At 50.6% G+C, this 20024-nt stretch overlaps 1 protein-coding gene across 1 annotated transcript; it reads left to right on the top strand.

Annotated features, from left to right (window-relative positions):
- Positions 1-817: 817 nt before the first annotated feature.
- On the top strand, positions 818-19025 carry ZNF648 (zinc finger protein 648). The gene is made up of 5 exons (XM_075003318.1): positions 818-861; positions 1501-2531; positions 13164-13166; positions 13912-13951; positions 14070-19025. The coding sequence occupies exons 2-5, from the start codon at positions 1664-1666 to the stop codon at positions 15871-15873; spliced, it is 2715 nt and encodes a 904-aa protein (XP_074859419.1). The 5' UTR covers positions 818-861; positions 1501-1663; the 3' UTR covers positions 15874-19025.
- Positions 19026-20024: the final 999 nt, after the last annotated feature.

The following is a 20024-nucleotide window of genomic DNA, read 5'->3' on the forward strand; positions in this document are numbered from 1 at the left end:
GCTCTCCAGTGTGAACGCTCCATTTCGAAACGCTCTTGCAGTGCAACCGCTCTTTTTTTTTTTTTTTTTTGAGAAAGAACTAATGTCCATGTTACGGCTGACAAGTACCAGAGAGGTGGCTGTGTTCGTCTGTATCTTCAACAACACCAAGAAGTCCTGTGGCACCTTAGAGACTGACATATTTTGGAGTCTAGGCCTCCATGGGCAAAAGGTCTAGGAATTCAGACGCTCCTCTGGAAGCCCCACTCATGCATCTGATGAAGCGGGTCTTTGCCCATGAAAGCTGATGCTCCAAAATACCTCTTAGTCTCCAAGGTGCCACAGGACTTCTTGTTTTTGATGTTATGGCTGAAACCCCCTGAGGTGGAGACGCAGCCCTGGGCAGCGCTACAGGCTCCATCCGCCTCGATTTCCATGATGTCTCATGGGGGGGTGGGGAATCCCTCCTTACCCTGGTTTCACTTTGTGACTCTATGATGAAGGCCCCCGGCCCCGCCGCGTGTGGACGAACCCCTGTACTGCTCCCAACTCTGCTCGCAGACAGCCACCCCCCGGGAAGCGCCAGGCGTTGGCTAACACGTGTTACCGCCTGGTGTGGCCGGTGGATTGGTGCCTTCAGCCCCAGCCGGCCTGCGGATGGCTCAGCCGGCGGAGCCGGCGGGCTGCGCAGAAATACCCCGGGCCAGGCTCCCCGCCGGCTCATCCCCGCCGCCGCACAGGCAGCCTGGGCGGGCAGCCGCCTGGGCGGTGGGGGAGCCGGGTGCGCACGGCCGGCGCGCCGGGGTCCTTGGCACCGGGAGGCCCCTGTGCGCAGCGAGGGAGGGTCGCGCACGGCTCCGGGGCGCAGCGGGGCCGAGGGAGGTGAGCAGGGCCCCGCCGCGGGAAGAGGGAGGTCCCCTGCCGGCTGCCCCTCCCCTTCCGAGCTGCCGCGGGGGAGCCGGGAACCCCCACCGCGCTGCTCAGCCCTGCCCCGCGGCGAGCGGTTCCCTCTCTCCCTGCCCCTTCCCGGCGGGCCTGGCCCCAGGCGGCTGCTCCCCCGAGAGGACTGCTGGTAAAGGCGATCGGGGCTGGAAACATGCTGAAGCTTTAGGAGAAGTCAGGGCCGGTGGGACCTGCCCACCTCCAGAGGGGCAGGAGCAGGTGGCTGCTGGGGGTCGGGTTGGGAACTCCTGGGGGTGTGGTTTGTGGAGGGAGGGCAGGGGCTGTGTCTGTGCTGGGTGCACCGTGGCCAGCAGTCAGTACAGCGGCAGCGGTGACAAGCCATGGTGTGGATGAGGGAAGCTGTGATTTGCACCCACAAGTTCAGTGGTTGCAGGCCATAGTTTTCCTTGTCCAGGCTGGAGGTTCCCCCCCTCCGCAGCTGCTCTGATTACTGGCCACTGTGGGTGAAGTCAGACGAGGGGCAGAGCTCCGAGGCAGGGAAGGGGAGACCCATGAAGGGAGCTCCAAGGTGGTTGGAAAGGGGATTTGCCTCTTATGCTTGCATCACTTTGGTTGCAGACCTTGGAGGTGCTGGGCGGCTGGGACTTGAGCACACAGTCCTGCTGGAGCACAGCTGTGCCTTAGCCTGGCAAAGGACAGGGGACGGATCGGGGCCTGGCCGGGGGTGGATGGTGTAGGAGACCGGAGCCCAGTGGTCAGCCTGCCGGCGGAGAATGGCGTGATGGTGGACAGCTGTGCAGAGCACAGCCAGGGCAGGGCAGAGTTGAGCAGAGTCTTTGCTGAGGTGGGGCCGGCAGACCTGGCAGCAGTGGCAGAAATGAACAAGCTTGCCCCTGTGCTGCGAGACCGCAAGCCCCCGGCAGCGGCTGGGGCCACCGCCTTGATCTGCGGGGACTGCGGCAAAAGTTTTACCAGGAAGTCGGACTTCAAAGTGCACCAGCGCATCCACACGGGGGAGAGGCCCTACGCCTGCGCCTACTGCAGCAAGGGCTTCTACCAGGCCTCCATGGTGCGGCGGCACGAGCGCACGCACACGGGCGAGAAGCCCTACCGCTGCGCTGTGTGCGAGAAGGCCTTCGCCCGCTCCACCTCGCTGCTGATCCATCAGAACACGCACACCGGCGACCGGCCCTACGAGTGCTCCTTCTGCGAGAAGACCTTCTCCGATCCCTCCACCTTGCTCCAGCACCGCAAAATGCACATGGGCCTCAAGCCCTTCCATTGCAGCGTCTGCAACAAGTCCTTCAGCCAGTCCTCCAGCTTCACCTTCCACCGGGCGACGCACACCAACGACCGCCCCTTCGTCTGCTCCGAGTGCGGCAAGGCCTTCATCCGCTCCACTGCGCTGCTCAAGCACCGGCAGACCCACGTCCAGAAGGCCTTTCGCTGTGGGGAGTGCGGCAAGGTTTTCCCCAAGCTCTCGGGCCTCCGCTCCCACCAGCGGATGCACGCCCAAGGACGCCGGATCAAGAGGGAGTTGAGGCAGGAGAAGCGGAGCTGCTGGAGTCTTCCCACGCTGGGGTTCCAGGCCCATGACCCTCTGTCCCAGGACTGTCCCCTCCCCAGTTTAGCCTCACGGCCAGAATCCAGTTGATGCTAGGACGGTACGTTAGCTCTGCCCATCTTCACCGTTGGGGGTTGGAGGTATATTACCAATGGAATTATTGTATTTGCAGCTCCAAATTCCCCTCATCACACAGGGACCTGCTGTTACTGCACTTTCTAGTCAGTATCCTTTACAGGAGACCAGAATTCCTCCATATCGCCTCATGTCCTGTCACACCTCTCCTGTCAGAGCTGACTCCCTCTCCGTCCTGCTGCAGTTAGCTCACTGTCTCAGCCTATGGCCTCACCCAGTCCAGTAAACTAGGTGGGTCATGCTGGGCTGGAACTTCAATGGGAGACCTCCAGGGAAAGCCCAGGTAAGGCAGGAAGATTTTGGTGGTTTTATCTGGTATTCTTCCCTCTGTCTGTAGAGACCCAGCATCCTACCTTGGTATTAGGGACACAGATTCCAAACAAGCGTGGTTGTTAAAGGCTTCAAGGCACTTCTGAAATGTTAGACATGGAAATGGGTTCAGAGATGGCTCAGCTAAAAAGGGACAGGGCCATGGCCCAGGTGGTCCCCCAGCAATGCAGTCTGTGTTTGGAAAATATTTGGATGAACAGACCAAGAATAAAAGAATAATACTGCCTGGCTCATCCATATCCCTCCCTTCCAGTCAAATCTCCTGTTACCTCATTTTGTACACGTTGAACCTCTCTAATCCGGCACCTTCAGGACCTGACCAGTGCCAGACGAGAGAATTTGCTGGACCACGAGAGGTCAGTATTGTCTAGCAGCATTACCAACACTTCCACAGCTTACTGGGCTATTAGAAGACATTTTGGGGCTAAATAACAGCACAGAACACTGAGAACCAGGACTGGTGGCTGGAAACAAACTTTATATGATCATGGAAAACTTGGCCACACTCATGATAAGTGGTCATCCGCATAACTAAAATCATGCCAGATTATGGATGCTGCCAGATGAGAAAGTTCCAGATTCAAGAGATTTAGCCTGTATCAATAACTCATTTTAAGTCAGATATATATTGAAAAAAATATTTGCCGAGCCGGTCTGTTCACATTTTCAAATGGCTAAATGTACTGCATTTCATGTTGAATAGTAACAGAGAGGTCGCCGTGTTCGTCTGTATTCTAACAAAACAAACTAGCAGTCATGTAGCACTTTAAACACTAACAAAATAATTTATTAGGTGATGAGCTTCAGAGGGACAGCCCCACTTCTTCCGATCTATCTATCTATCTGAAGAGCAAGATCAGATCAAGATCAATCAGAAGTGGGTCTGTCCCACGAAATATCATCACCTAATAAATTATTTTGTTAGTCTTTAAAGCGCTACATGACTGCTGGTTTGTTTTGTTAGAATACATACGAACACTGCTACCTCTTTGTTACATTTTCAAATGATTTCACTCACTTTTTCCATATTCCTTTCAAGATAGCTTTTAACAGCTAGTCTCACAAATGAGGCAGCTGGTGGGACTGTTTGCCAAAGCAGCATATTTTACTGTGGGATACTGATGCAAAATAAATTTCAGATTCACACTTCTAATTATTTGCACTGCAGGCCTGATTATAAAATGTTACGTTCATCCAAGCAGGCAACAACAGAAACAAACAGACAAAACCTTATTTCCCCCCTTTTTCTTCTCCATCTCCCTTTTGACCCAAAAAATCACAAAATTTCAGCCACCCTTTAAAATAATCCATTAGGAATTGCCTGCCCAGCTCCATCACCTGTCGCCTAGTATGGTATCTCTGTCAGAGCTATGTGGGGTGGTAGGCAAATAGAAGAGAGGGATGTGCAGAAAGACCATGAAGGACCAGAGTGATGTATTATTGAATCCAGAGTGCTGATTGGGTCAGAATTCCAACTTCCCCTTTTCCCCAAAGGATGGGAAGTGCCGAGAGAAAGAAGTTGGGTGTGAGGTGGTGAAGACAGACCTTTTGAATCAGAGGGTTTGTTGTGAGGGATTGAGCCCTGAGTCCAGTCCTGGCCTCTGCTGCAGAATTTGAAAATACCTACTACAGACAAGTCCTCCAATAACCAGATCCTTTGTTTCCCTATAAAGCAATTTTCCTGTACCTTCTCTTTCCTGTTTGTACACTGGAATGAGCAGAGCATAAGAACGCCCATACTGGGTCAGACCATAGGTCCCTCCAGCCCAGTATCCTGTCTTCTGACAGTGGCCAATGCCAGGTGCCCCTGAGGGAGTGAACAGAACAAGTAGTCATCAAGTGATCGCTCTCCTGTCATCCATTTCCAGCCTCTGACAAACAGAGGCCAAGGGCATAACTCCTGCCTAAATGCACTGGAACGAAGCTAGTCTTTCATTACTTCACACCACAAAGGGTGGCTTGTGATAGCCCCGTTCTCTGTGAGTAGTTGCCTCTGCGTCACTGAAATCTGCTTCTCCTCGGTAAAAGGTAAGCAAGGGGCAACCTTAGCCAGTGAGGCAGCAGAGCAGTTCCAGTCTTTTCAGCTTTAACGCAGTACCAGCCCATTTCAGATTAGTTTTAAAAGAAATCCAAAACCAACTACTGTTCTTAGCGGCTCCAGTGTCTCAGGGCTCCCTTGCAGACCAGCTCCCCACTATCTCAGGTGTTGGAAGCATTGGATGTACACGCAGCAGGGGTGTTTCACTTCAATGTGGCCAGCCAAGAGGCTTCTCCCGTGCTCAGCCTGCTGTCTTGGGAACCACGCATGGCCCATGCAAGCTTCAACCTGCCCAGCTCATGCAGACCACACAGTACTGTCTCACTGCTGCTAGGTGTCCACTGGGCAGCAAAAGCCAGTCTCTGGGGCTACCTGGACCCCTGCAGCTTGTGGCAGAAGGTCCCTCTAGATCAGCATGGTGAGGAACTCCTGCCATTTCTCTGGAAACTTCCTGTCCGAGTACTCCTTGTTCAAGTTTCATTCTTTGGAATCAGAAGTCTCCCACCCTGAGAAATGTTCAGCCTGGCACTCCGAGATGAGGCTTGTATTGTCATGGGCTCTTTGTACTTTGCAGCTGTTTTACACCCCTTTCTTTTCATATTCCAGGGGGTGGGGAGGAGGAGAAACGAGTTGATTATGGACCATAATTTATTGAAGCCCAATAGGAGAGAGGTATGTTTGCACACGGAATCCCCTCCTCTTTCGGCAAGAGGCAGCTCAGATACATCAGCTTTGATGGACATGGGGGAAGAGAGGAATACTGCCTGTTAATTGTTTGTCTGCATCTCATCAGTGCCCCAGTTTGAAACTGAAGGAGCGATAGGGAAGAACATATTACATCTGCGATAGTCTATTTGAGACTGCAGAATTTGTCAGGTGTGGAACGTCTGGAGTTATGGTAGAACATAGATGAGGCAGCAGGAAAGTGGGCCCCATTTCCGACCCACTCCTGGGATTTCTGGGACTCCAAACTGCCAGAAAAGGACAGGCAGCAGCAAGGAAAGTAGACTGACATGGTTCTTCCTCACCTTGTCCTGCTGCCAGGGTCTCTGGACTAGCAATGATTGCATCCTATATGTTGAACCTCTCCAGTCCAGCATGCTCTCGTCCGGCAACATCCATGGTCTGGCATGTTTTCAGTTAACCAGACGTCCACTTATGGTTGTGGCCAAGTGTCCCATGGTCCCATAAAGTTGGCTTCCAGCCACCAGTCCTGGTTCTCAGTGTTCTGTGCTGTTAGTTAGCTGTAATTTACCCCTAAATGTCTTCTAAGAGCCCAGTAAGCAGAGGAAGTGTTGGTGATGCTCTAATCTTGCTGGAAGGAAGGTAGGGCACACTGGAATAGGCTGTGGGCTGACAAGTAGCCATAACATGATTGCTACCAATGCCTGGGCCTGATCATGTGATCGGCAACTTTGAAAGTCCCTATTTATTGTACTAAACAAATACACGTGCCCAGAACAGTCCCTGTGGGTGCAGCCATCTAGAACCTAAGCCCCACGGAGCAGCCAAGAAGCCGAGGCAAGGCCACCTCATTGCGGCAGACCAAAATCTTGCTCAGCCTGTCTCTTCTTGAGCCAGAACAAACATATACATTGGTGAGTAAAACACCCTTCTGTGTCCATCTAAACTTCAATTCTCCCGACAGCTGCATTGAACAATGTGGTGCTAGACCTGGGGTGGGGGTGCAGCTACTGAGACCCTTGTGTTTGCCTGGGTGTTGGAATTCAAATCCCAGCACAGAGGGACTTGAGTGCCAGAGGCAGCATTAAACTCTTTTGCTCAGTAGGGTGCCGGAACTCTGCAGGACCTGGTGCGTGTGGTTGGCTAGGACTAGGCAGCGTGCAGGAATGTGTATATACAGTCATGTGCTTTAGGCATGCATGCATCCATGCACCATCCCCAGGGTGCACTGCCTGCATGAGGACATGCTGGAGGCATGAGCACAAGTGTATCTAGTGATGTTTACTAGCTGGTGAGCTGCAGGAGGGCTGGTCTTAAACTCTGGGAACTTAGGAATTCATTTATGGGGTGCAGCTAGGTGCTGTGTACACGAGGAAGGGACTAATGTAGGTATGTGTATGTAGTAGCTCTCCAGGTTTGATTGATTGGATTTTTTTTTGTTTTGATTGCCAGTGGGACAAAATTAAAAAGCTGCAGAAACTTCAGCATCGATACTGCAGACACACACAAGCAAGTAATTAAACTAAAAACATATCTCCTAAATCTGTCAGCTTGCCCCTCTATGACCGGCATCCAGACTTCCTCACAGTCATGCCCTGATCTCCCTTCCTGTCCAAACCTCAAATTCCCCCATAAGGGCCCAAGACTATTTCTCTGTACTACCATATCCAGCTCAAAAAATAGATGCCATAACATATTCCTCTGTAACTAGACCTGCGTTCCTGAATAATCCTTGCTTTCATGCCTTTTGTAGCTCTCTCTGTCAACGTAAACCCTGCCCCATCTGATTCTCTCCTCCCGGCCCCGTTACAGTTCTCTAAGGGTATGGCTACACAGCAAAGTTATTTTGGAATAACAGCCATTATTCTGGAATAACTTTGTGAGAATCTACACAACACAACGGCTCCTTTGAAATAATTTCAAAATAGCGTACGTCTTATTTCAAAATTGGTAAATCTCCTTTTACAAGGAATAGCGCCGATTTGGAAATAAGCCATAGTGTCCAATGGCTCTATCTCAAAATAGCTCTATTCTGTCTAGACGCTGTACTTTGAAATAGCTGAACTCTATTTTAAAATGTATTTTGTGTGTAGCTGTGTTATTTCAAAATAAGCTATTTTGGAAAATCTCTTCCGGAATAGCTTATTTCGAAATAACGCTGCTGTGTAGACACACCCTAAAAGATTATTTCGCATGACTCATGCAATAATGATGAGTGTGATATATGAACCAGAAACAGCATTTTGTGAATAAAGAGAAACTCTCAAAGCAGGTATTGCAATGGCTCAAGCAACAATCTCAGAGAATAATAAAATGTCGCATAAGTATTTCAAGCACAGGGGCTGAATTTTAAAAGAGAAACAGGCAATTTCATGCCGACACAATTAGTTTTGCAAGTTATGGTTAGCGTCAAATCTACAACATCTCGTGGTCCAGAGCAGAAATTAATTGCCTGCAGGAGTCAGGAAGGAACTTTTCCTTAGACTGGTCAAAAACATTTTTAAAGGAATTTAAAGGAATTTCAGGTATTGGCACCCTTACCACCGGACTATCCAGTAACGTGGACTCCCTCCTCAAACCCTATGCCACCAACGCTCCCAGCTATATCCGAGATACCACCGACTTCCTGAGGAAATTACAAAACATCGGAAAAGTTCCTGATAACGCCATCCTTGCCACAATGGATGTAGAGGCTCTGTACAGTAATATTCCACATAAAGACGTACTACAAGCAATCAGGAATACCATCCCTGATGCCACCACAGCCAGTCTGGTGTCTGACCTCTGTAACTTTGTTCTCACACACAATCATTTCCATTTTGGGGACAATTTATACCTCCAGATTAGTGGAACGGCTATGGGCACCCGCATGGCCCCACAATATGCTAATATATTTATGGCTGACCTGGAACAACGATTCCTCAGCTCTCGTCCCCTATTACCACTCCTCTACTTAAGATGCATTGATGACATCTTTATGATTTGGACCCATGGTACAGAGGCTCTAGAAGAATTTCACAGAGACTTTAACAATCTACACCCCACCATCAACTTATGCCTCGATTACAATATGCAAGAGATACATTTCCTGGACGCTACAGTACTAATCAAGGATGGCCTGATCATTACCACACTGTACCGAAAACCTACTGATTGCTATACTTATCTACACCCTTCTAGTTTCCATCCTGCACACGTGACTAGATCCATTGTTTACAGTCAAGCTCTTAGGTACAATCGCATTTGCTCTGATCGAACTGACAGAGACCAAAAACTACAAGAACTTTACCAAATATTCATAAACCTGAATTACTCACCAGGAGAAGTAAAAAAACAAATCGACAGGGCCAGACGAATACCCAGAGACCAGCTACTCCAAGATCGGCCCAAAAAAGCCAAGAACAGAACACCACTGGTCATCACCTACAGCCCCCAACTCAGACCACTGCAATGAATTATTAAAGACCTACAACCTATCCTTAATCAGGATGCTACACTCCAGAAGGCCCTGGGTGACATGCCTGTTCTCTCCTACAGACAACCGCCCAACCTCATGAGGATCCTCACTAACAGCCACAGTCTATACCCCAGGAACACCAGTCCTAGAACCTTTCCCTGCAACAAAGCCCGCTGCCAGCTTTGTCCACATATCTTCTCTGGAAATACCATCACTGGACCTAACCAGGTTACTCGCAGAATCCCAGGCACTTTCTCATGTTCCTCTACTAACATCATATATGCCATCATGTGCCAACAATGCCCAGATGCTTTGTATATTGGACAGACTTCTAACTCCCTTAGACAAAGGGTCAATGGGCACAAAACAGACATCAAATCACTCCAGATCCACAAACCAGTTAGTCAACATTTTAATGGAATGGACCTAAAGGTATGTGTGTTACTGAAGAAGAATTATCGCACCATTCTGGAAAGGGAAGCAGCCGAGCTGGCTTTTATATTCAAATTCAGCACATTAACACATGGTTTAAATCGTGATGGGAACTTTCTGAGTCACTATAGGGGTTCGTCTGCATACTTGGCTCAGTCTAATTCTTGACCTTCCCCCCCACCCCTCCACTCTCTGATTTGCTCACCTTGATTATCTTTTTCTGATTTGTCCTCCTTGCTTACTGTTTTTGGTTCTCTGTGCCTTAAATATTGAGTCTGTTCTGGTCTGGCTATGGTCTGAAGAAGTGGGTCTGTCCCACGAAAGCTCACCTAATAAACTATTTTGCTAGTCTTTAAATTGCTACTTGACTGCTTTTTATTTTTAATGGAGAAATGGATTATTAGGAACATAAGAACAGCCATAGTGAGGCAGACTAAAGCTTCTTCCAGCCCTTACCACGATGAGCCACAGAACATGTGGTTTGGCGGAAAAAGTGAGCTGATCACATATAATCCCATGAGTAGTTATCCAGAATTCCTGACAGTCCTCTTGAAAGAGTTCAAATGCACCAACCATAAACATCTGAAAGTGAGTGTTTTTAGGTGAAGGAGTGGCGGAGAACATGGACTGTTCTACAGGTCAGCGTCAAAAAAGCAAAATACGTCGGTTTCTGCTCACCACAAGGGAATACATTGTACAGACTGAAACACTCTCATCCAGTACCCTCAGGACCTGACCAGTGCCAAATGAGAGAATTTGCCGGACGACGGGAGGTCAACATTGTCTAGCACTTTACCAATACTGCCACTGTTTACTGGGCTCTTAGAGGATATTTAGGGGTAAATTGGAGCTAAATAACAGCACAGAACACTGAGAGCCAGGACTGGGGAAACAAACTTTATGAGACCCCGGGAAACTTGACCACACCCATGAAAAGTGCTTGTCTGAATGACTAAAATCATGCTGGATTATGGATGCTGCCAGAAGAGAGTTCCGGATGAGAGAGGTTCAACTTGTACTTAGGGAATATCTCCCCCTGGTATGAATGGGTGTAGGGTGGTCTGTTTAAAAAAAGAGGCTCGGTGTTTTGGAAGCAGAAGATTCCAGAGCATTTAAACAGCGAACTAACAGTTAAAATGACTTAATTCCTAGAGAGAGGAAGAAAATCACTTCTGCAGAAGTCAGAGGGCTGAGCAGCCTGTGTGGTATGAGTCACAGGACGAACGAGAGGGGGAACAGAGGAGAATTACAGGAAGGCTGCGAGCAGGGATGAGCAAACTTTTCATCCCTGCAATTAGCAGCCCCCCCGACCAACCTGTCTGATGTAACCCAAACCGATGGAAATTTCGGTTACGTTCATATGAAACAAACCCTTTTGGCACATGTAAGAAAATAAGTCTGTAGAATGTAAAAACGTCATCAATTGGTATTTAAAGGTGAATACGCACGAATAAAACAGTCACATAGTTCAACGTTTTTAATGAGATGGAGGAGCCTGAAAGACAGCAGCCAATTGTGTGTACCTGCCCCCCCCCTTGTGAAATTTCATAACCCCCCTCGAGGGGGCCTGCTCCCCACTTTGGGTTAGAGTGGCACTGACAAGGCAGACTCACCACAATTTGGGGGCTGGCCTGGAGTGATTGGTTTACACTGTGATTAAGCAACAATCACCTGGAGGACCTACTCATTCTGAATGGTGTACATAGGAGGGTGGACGGGGAATGAGTTAGGGTGATACAACAGGGTATAATGAAGAGCGATAGGATGGAGTCCATAGAGGAGCATGCAGGATTACTAGCAGGGAAAGCTGTTAGACAGGGAGCGCTATCAGCCTATGGGTTAATCTCCTAGTGGAGCCACCGTTCAGTTCAGAGTGGACAAATCAGCTGCACTGTGGGGCAAGGGAGGCGATCTGCATGGCTGCAGAGTCCCTTTCCATCACTGGACTCTGTGGAGGGAGGAGGCGTGCACTGGCTCAGTCAGGCAGTCAGACGGGGCAGCCCTGCTGTATTTCCCAGGCTGCTCTCTGTCATGCAGGCAGGAAGGTTGTGTGTATTCAGAGGCTCCACCTCCCAAGGTTCTGCGGCTGTGAGGCTGGACACAAAAGGGTGAGATAGATCCTGGCACATTTGCCTCTGCTGCTTTGCACCAAACTCCCAGCCTTTCCTTGGGTTTCCTGGAGCAGATGATCCAATGGGGGCAGCCGAGTGGAACACACCTGTACTCCAATCTCAGGGTGAGTCACTGCAGCCAGACCTGGGCTTAGTGGGAAAGAGGGAGCCAGGCCAGAAAGCAATAGGGAAAAAGAAATGGGAGGGGAAGTTTTATGAAAAAAATTCAGAGGGGACAGGCTGGAGGCAGCTGGACTTTAAGGCCTGACACCTGGTACTTGCTGCAGTCAGATCCGGTTTACTGTAGACAATCCATGGGTGGCATTTGGAACCAGATCTCAGAGGGCTTAGGCTGTAGCTTCACAGAAAACAAGCATGTCTAGCGTCTTAAAGACTAGCACATTTATTTATTAGGTAATGAGTTTTCATGGGTAAGACCCAGTTCACCAGATCTGTTTTGTCAGGCTGCTGGGGATCAGGAGAGGTCACCCTCATACTGTGGGCAGCTTTAGATTTCTACAGACATCTCTAAGCTTGTGCGTCCCTGGGCTATACAGCTGCGGAGGTGCAGCTACTTGGATAGACTGTGGTACCCCTCAGCCCTGATACCAACAGGAGCTTGTTCAAAACACCGAGCACCCCGTGTTCCACAAACGCCTGCAAGTACTGGAGAGCACAGCAGCTCTGGGAAGACCGTGGCCGATCTCTTGCAAACTAGCCAAGGAAGCTCTGGGCATACTGCAAATTTAGATTCAGGAGAAAAGCCCTTTGAGATTCCAAAATGGTATGGGTCAGTGGTGTCAACCTGTGCCCGCATGCAGCCCAGTTAGCGTGCAGCTACAGGCCAGCTGCGTGCTAAAGGCCACGGGGGCTGGGGTTGCCATGTGACAGGGCCCAGGGGCCAAGGGTGGGTCTACTGCCAAGCCCTGCATGTTGGGATCTGGAGTCACCAGCTCCCCCCACATGTTGGGGTCCAGGATCAGAGCTTCTGCCTTGTCAAACATGGTGGGTCTGGGGTCAAAGTTACCACTCAGTCCCAGACGGCAAGGCTCAGATCTGCCACCAGGCCATGCCACCAGGTCTCTCCTCTTGGGCTCTGTGGAAGGGTCCCTAGGGTGGGGTCATTAAGCATAGTGGTGTAGGGGGTGGCAACATATGTGGTTCTCAGCCTGTGACCCCAGTAACACACTGAGGGTCACGTATGCAGTCCCCAATGATTAACAGGTTATGAACCACTGGCTTGGATGTACTTTTGCCACCCTTAGAACTGACAGCTCGACTGGCTTGGCCAAGCCATGGCTGTACTGCCAGCCAGCAATATTAGAGGTATACTGTCTCACTGCTTTCACACACTCTGCATGGATCATTATGTATGCTGCCCTGAAGGCTGAATCAAGTACCTGCTACGTGCAGAACCCTGACCCTGCCCACAAACTATAGACACACGATGGTGAAAAAAGTGCGAGCTCCGTCTCAGCCTAGGTCCTTGAGTGGGTGAGCTGTTGTATGCTCCCTCTGGCTTTCCCACAGGTGGTAAGTATACACACTGCAGCCAGGGAATGGTTCCAGAGCTTTAGAGTGGTGAAGAAACCCTTGGGGATGGCCTTGGGCAGGAGACTTTATTAGCTTATTTTGTGGTCATTTTTAAAATGCCTCTTGCAATACAGCCAAGAAGGAGACAGTGATGCTGTTCCAGGGGAGAACACAGAACTCCTGAGGTTCTGAAAGTCAGTTCCCTAATTTCTTGCCCTCTTCCTATTTTCACTTCTATCGCAAAACATTGAACGGACAGGCTGCCCCGTCAGAATCCCATCCTCAAAGCATAAAATAGAGAGTGACTGCGGTTTGAGTCCTAGAACTCTCCTGAGACACACCTTCTGGCACAGAAATTAACTTTTGTTTCTTACCAAGCATTCCAGATGTCTTAGCTCCCTGGTAATCAGGAGAAACAGCTGTTTGATATGTAGTGCTGTCAAGGGCCTCCGTAATGAAGAGCGTCTGTTTGCTTCCTGGTGCTCCCCTGTTCAGAAAGCAGGGGAAAAAAGAGGTTGTTTTACAAACACAGAAAAGCGGCTGTGCTTTCAAAGTAGAAAAGATAAAAATTAAAACAATAGCACCCTGGGCTAGAATTAAGCAACAGATGAGCTGTACAGAGCTTTAGGAATAAACTAAAATTAGTAAGAAGGAAAAGGGTTGAAAGATATCAGCAGTCAACAAGCGACGTCTCCATGATCACCTCTACCACACTGCCTGTTTGTTGTCTCCTCTGCGCTTTGAGGAAGGAATGAGACACTCCCCTTTGTACAGCCCCTGGCGCAGTAAGTCCCTAACACAACTGGGACCTCTGGATGTCAATGTAGCAGTGATCCCTAGTTGTCTTCTCTTCCTCCCACATATCCGCAGCCCCCATTCATTCATCTCTTGTTCCAAATGCAGGTCACTTACCGTGAGGTCAGCTTCAGGCTGGAGGATCCTGAAAGCAGATCCTCAGAAGCAGATGTGGAGAATGGCCAGTGGAGAATGCTCTGAGAGACCAGAGCAGGAATGTTCTGGCATCAGTGGGGCCCAGGGGTCCCATGAGGACAGGAAGAGGCCCGCAGACCCATGGCATGAAACTGATGAATGTGAGAACGCTGAGGAAAGCCCTGGTGATGAGTTTGGGCACAGTGTGCACAAGGCCCACGATCCGGTGTCCAGTAGCTCCACGCCAAGGGACGGCATGCCGGAGGGCCCCCTGCATGAGGAGGATGAGGTCTTTTATGAGACCTTCACTCTTATCAATGCCAACGGCGTGGCCAAGAAGTTGAACGTGATGGTCAGTCTTCACACAAAGAGCGATGAGGATGAGGAGGAAGGCAGCCAGGAGAAAGCGTTCCAGCAGTGGCATGGCCGACCAGTGAGGAAACCTGCTGTTCTCCAGCATGGCCCACACGGCATAAGGCACTTTGGGAGGGGGCCGCCAAGCTCGGTGGAGTTCGTGGACACGGGATTTACCCTGGGCAGTGATGTGGATGATCCTGGCAGGGACAGGTTGACGTGCAATGGCATGGAGAACCTCAAGAGCTATGCGACCAGGCAAGCAGAGGGAGGAGTGTTCCCAGAAAGACCAAGCATGGACTTCAACAAGCCAGGGAGAAGCAACAGAGCGGTGAAGCAGCTGACCCAGAAAGCTGCTGACAAGCCAGCTGAGAAAGCGGGCAGCGTCAGGGCCCGGAAGGCTGTCCCAGTGAAGAGGGTCAGGACCGGGCAGCAGCAGGCCTGCAGCGGTGAGGTGGAGGAGCGGCCTTACAAATGCATGCAGTGTGGCCGGGCGTTTAAGAAATCCAGCAACCTCCTGAGCCACATCGACACGCACAGCGGGGCCAAGCCGTATGCCTGCGAGCTGTGCAGCAAGGCCTACTCCCACCAGGGCACCCTGCAGCAGCACAGGCGGCTGCACACGGGCGAGCGCCCCTACAAGTGCCCGTTCTGCACCAAGGCCTACACCTGGTCCTCGGACTACCGCAAACACATCCGCACGCACACCGGCGAGAAGCCCTACCAGTGCCTGGACTGCGAGAAGGCCTTTGTGCGCTCCTCAGACCTGCGCAAGCACCAGCGCAACATGCACTGCAACGACAAGCCTTTCCCCTGCCAGGAGTGCGGCAAGACCTTCAACAAGCCACTCTCCCTGCTGCGCCACCAGCGCACCCACCTGGGGGAGAAGCCTTTCCTCTGCCCGGACTGCGGCAAGGAGTTTGCCGTGGCCAGCCGCATGGTGGAGCACCAGCGCGTCCATTCGGGCGAGCGCCCCTTTTCCTGCGCTGTCTGCGGCAAGGCTTTCACCAAGTCCTCCAACCTCTTCGAGCACCAGACGCTGCACACTGGCGAGCGCCCCTTCAAGTGCTCTGAGTGTGGCATGGCCTTCGCCCAGTCCTCACGCCTCCTCCGCCACCAGCGCGTCCACACCGGCGAGCGGCCCTTTGCCTGCGCCGAGTGCGGGCAGGCCTTCGCCCGCTCCTCCACCCTCAAGCGGCACCAGCAGGTCCACAGCGGGGAGAAGGCCCACCTGTGCTCGGACTGTGGCAAGTCCTTCTGCCACGCCTCGCAGCTCGCCCAGCACCTGCGGGTGCACACAGGGGAGCGGCCCTACCAGTGTGCCCAGTGCAGCAAGGCCTTCACCGAGTCCACACACCTCATCCACCATCAGGCCAAGCACAGTGTCAGCCATGGGGAGCCATTCTCCTCTTCCGATGAGTGAGTCCTTGCCTAGCAAGGCAGCTGGACTCCAGGCACTCAACACACCTGTCACCGCTTGCTGAGTGGATTACCTGTCAAGACCAACTACACTGGGGCACTGGCACTGAGGGAAAGTGTGCACAGAAGCGTTAGCGCCTGGCCTACCAGACCATGAAGGTTCTTTCTTCACCTTCCTCCCCGTTAGGGGCACGGACAAGGCAGGGCAACCAGAGGAAACACAAATTAAAGCTTGAGGTGAAACGCTGCCTGCTGACGGGTGAAATACAACAGAGCTGGGCTCCGTCAGCTAGAGTAAATATGAGAGAGCGGTTTGTATGCGACACGGAGCCACTCTTTGTTTACGAGAGGAAGAGATCTGCAAGTATGTGTCCTCATAAATGCACATGAAGGGGACCCAACCAGAGCCCTCCTGTGACAGGATGCGGATGAGCAGAGATTATGAAGAATACACTCACGTTGTGATCTGTCCAGGCACAGAGTTCCGCTGTTTCTCAAGATCTTCCTGCTGGACAAGAACGCACCCCAAATTGACTGACATGCCATACCTGTTGCTCCTTCATGCCCTGCCCCACCCCCAAACAATTCCTGCTGCTACTTCAAGTGCAGTTCTAGTAGAAAATGGCCAGTGTGCTCTTTGGAATTGCATCTGTTGGCACCAGTGACACAATTTTACTCCCATTTGCTGTGTAGAGCCAGCCCAGCAGAAGAACCTGTGAGCTGGAGCCTGTTCCTGCTTGTGTGTCCTTCACCCAGTGGTTAAGTAGGGGCTGGTCTCCATGGGAAATCACAACTGATTCCTCTAAATAGATTTTAAAACGCACTTTTGGTTGAAGTGGCGCAAGTCTGCAAGACAAGACCTTGGTTCCATGCTGTTACACCTGGGGAATGCCAGGGAAGGAAACAGGCTAGGCTAGGACTCACTTAGGGCATTATTTAGTCTGTTACTGGTGACAATGCAGGAGAAGGAAAAAATACTTCTTGACTGAGGGTGGGCAAGATGCAACCTGCGGGCCACATTTGACCTGCCAAGCCCTTATGACTGCAGAAGAGGGAGAGATTTGCATGCTACTCCCACTCCCCAAACAAAATCTCTCAGCTCCCATACGGCAGTTTCCAGCCAATAGGAGCAAAGAGATTTTGCTGGGGATGGAGGCAGTGCAGCACAATTTCTCAACTCCTATTGGCCGGTTTCCATCCAATAAAAGCTGAGACATTTTGCTATGGGGGGAGGGGATGGGGCAGGGACAGCATGTGGAGCCCTTCCCACCTGAGCGCAGAGAGCCACATGGTACAGCCAGTGCTGGGTGCTGGCAGTCAGGGAAGGCAGCCTGAGAGTGCTGTTGTCCAGGAGCTGCTTAGGTCAGTGCCGTCCAGCCACAGCTTGCCCCAACTCCAACTCCCTTCCAGACCCTGCAACAGGCACCTACACTCCTCCTGCAGGTCAGAGTCCTCTTGGGACCCATACCCCTTCCCAGACCCTGCACGGTAATTCCCTGCCCCAGGTCACAACCCCCTCCTTCACCCAAACTCTCCTACACCCCCGTCACCTACCCTGAGCTCCCTTCTTCACCCAGCCTCCATCCCTGATCCCACACCCCCTCCCTCACAGAAAAGTGCATCCCTTGATCACTTACCAAAATCCTGGAGCGGACCCCATCAAAAATTATTGCCCACCCCGTTTTTGACGCTCAGAGCCCAGCTCGCGCACACAGACCTGCCAGATACAAAACACATTTTATTACCTGTAAATGGTGCAAAAATCACTCATGGAATATAAATAGGGAACTCACCCGGGTCATTTTTAGAGAGCCCCTTGTCAGAGCAGAACTGAGATATGATTATCTCCTTCATGAGGATGCTCCAATATACAGCTTCTCCACAACAGCTTTCCTGAGTGCGTCTCAGATGATACCATTAGAAACAAAATAAACATGCGGTTCTGAACACAGAGCGCAGGGGAAGTCTAGGTACTGTGGGATACTTACGAATGAAGGCGTTGGCATCGTTCCCGTATTACTGGTCTGTTGGTAGACAAAGAATGACAGCACATTTTGAACGGCTGACACTGTACATAGGGGTTTTCCAATGCAGAGACATGGGGTGACATATGCAAAACTCATCCATTTCTGGTTCATCTGGGGTCTGATCCTGCTCCCCTGAAGCTGATGGGTGCTTTGCCACAGAAAGCAGGAGCCACCTCTCACTGCTCAGTTCTCCATGTGAGGTATTCGTAGCTCCAGACAGCTGTGCTGCCTAACATCTATCTGTTCTCAGAAGCATCTCAGTTAAGCAGCATTAGCTTCCTGATTGAGCAGCAGTCCCATTCCTTGCCATTTTATTACCAATTGACAGCTGTTGGTGCCCTAATTATGCAGACATAGTGAAGCCAACTTTAATGCATCTCTCTGCAGATGAAGCTGGCTTTCTGCATGGGAACCTTACAGCAGCCAGCATCAAAGCTGTAGGCAACAAGTCTGGCTCTGCCATCCAAATGCCTCCATTTCAATTGAATCTTTTTTGTCCTCACCTGCACATGAAGCTCCAGTTCCTTTGGGTTTGTGTGCGGTATCAGGCTGAGCACCTCAGAAGGCAGTACACTGACCTGTCTCCATTCACGCCCGCTGCTGAGGCAGGCCCATCTGCATCAGGAAAACTCGCCAAGGTTCCAGAGGCAGCCAAACAGAACATTCTGTCTAATTCTGCCTCTTGTGTTGAAGCTCGTGGGTGCCACATAAAACTACTTGAACACACTGTAGCATTTTAGGCATGTAAATATCTGTAAATAATAGTAATAATAACAGTAAGTGTGCTTGAATTGTAATGGGGTTATGTTGGCCAAGAACTGGCCAGGGAGGGGGAAGTCTAGTTTTATTTTTTTACATTTGCAAAGGTTGCCACGTCTGATGACTACAAACCGAATGCTCTAAGATACCATGTGGAGAGAGAGGGCAATAACATTGTGGGGGTGAGGGGGTTGTTTTGTGTTCCCTTGAACTCCCCACTATATGAGCTGTTAAAGCTGTTATGGTTCAAGTAACTACACTGGAAATAAATTATTCTATTGCCATCATGTATCTGCATGAGTGGCTTAAAGGAAACAAGATCTGGCTCTCTCTTGTGGTATGCGTTCGTTACTCCTGGGGATAGTCTGTGCCAAAAATTAAAAGTCTAAACACTTTATTTGTCTAAATAACACAATTATGCCAGTTTCAATTACACTCATGCCTCGTTCAACAAGTACTTTATTTATGAGTACTCACTTAAACGAGGGCCACATATACTTACCTTTTCCTCACTGGACAGGTGAACTTCCCCTGCTAATGCAAGACATACCCGCTCCCCGCGGCTGCAACCCGCCACAGCCTGACTCCCCCACCAGCCCCGCAGACACCACACCGCCATCTTAAACCCCCTGCTGGCCCCCACGCACCTAAACACTGCAGCCTTAACCACCCCCGCCACCAGCCACGCACACCCAACCAGCAGCAGCCTGAACCCCGCCCCCCTGCGGACCCAACCCTCCACAACCCCAAGTTCACTCACCTTTCAAAAGCAGCGCCACCTGCTGCCACTGCGAGCACTTAGACCCAATCAGAGACTTTTACACGTATTTTTGTTGGAATTTAGTGTCCCAGTTATGAGTTTTCACCTACGAGCAAAAAGTTAGGAACCATTTGTGCTCATATAGTGAGAGATGAGTGTATTTTGGTTATATATTTTGAAATACTCATCAGCTACCCCACTAAATTACGCCCCAGCAATCCCAAGCTCCCCATGCCTTCCACCACCATAGCCTGCACCTCCTGACCTATCCCCATGGTCAGGCACTATGAGAAATGCAACTTCTTTCTCTTCCCTAGCTGCATCTGGGACTACTGCAGTCAGAGCATCTGCTCTGATGTCACTGCGAGCCCTGGTGAGTGAAAGGAGTAACTGCAGCATCTTTCCAGCAGCATGTGTTGTTTGTGGGGAGGAAAATTTCACATGGCACTTAAATTCTCCATGCACACATAATGGTACATAATTCCTCCCAGCAGTAATTAGTAGATAAGGTGTAAATATACATGCATGGCATAATTCAGTGTCTAATGCTGCACTTGGACCTGGGCCAAAGCTTGTTTGTGTCCACAACAGCCTGTACATATATATGTT

The sequence above is a fragment of the Carettochelys insculpta genome, chromosome 9 (assembly GCF_033958435.1).
Source record: "Carettochelys insculpta isolate YL-2023 chromosome 9, ASM3395843v1, whole genome shotgun sequence".
NCBI classification, from domain to species: domain Eukaryota; kingdom Metazoa; phylum Chordata; order Testudines; family Carettochelyidae; genus Carettochelys; species Carettochelys insculpta.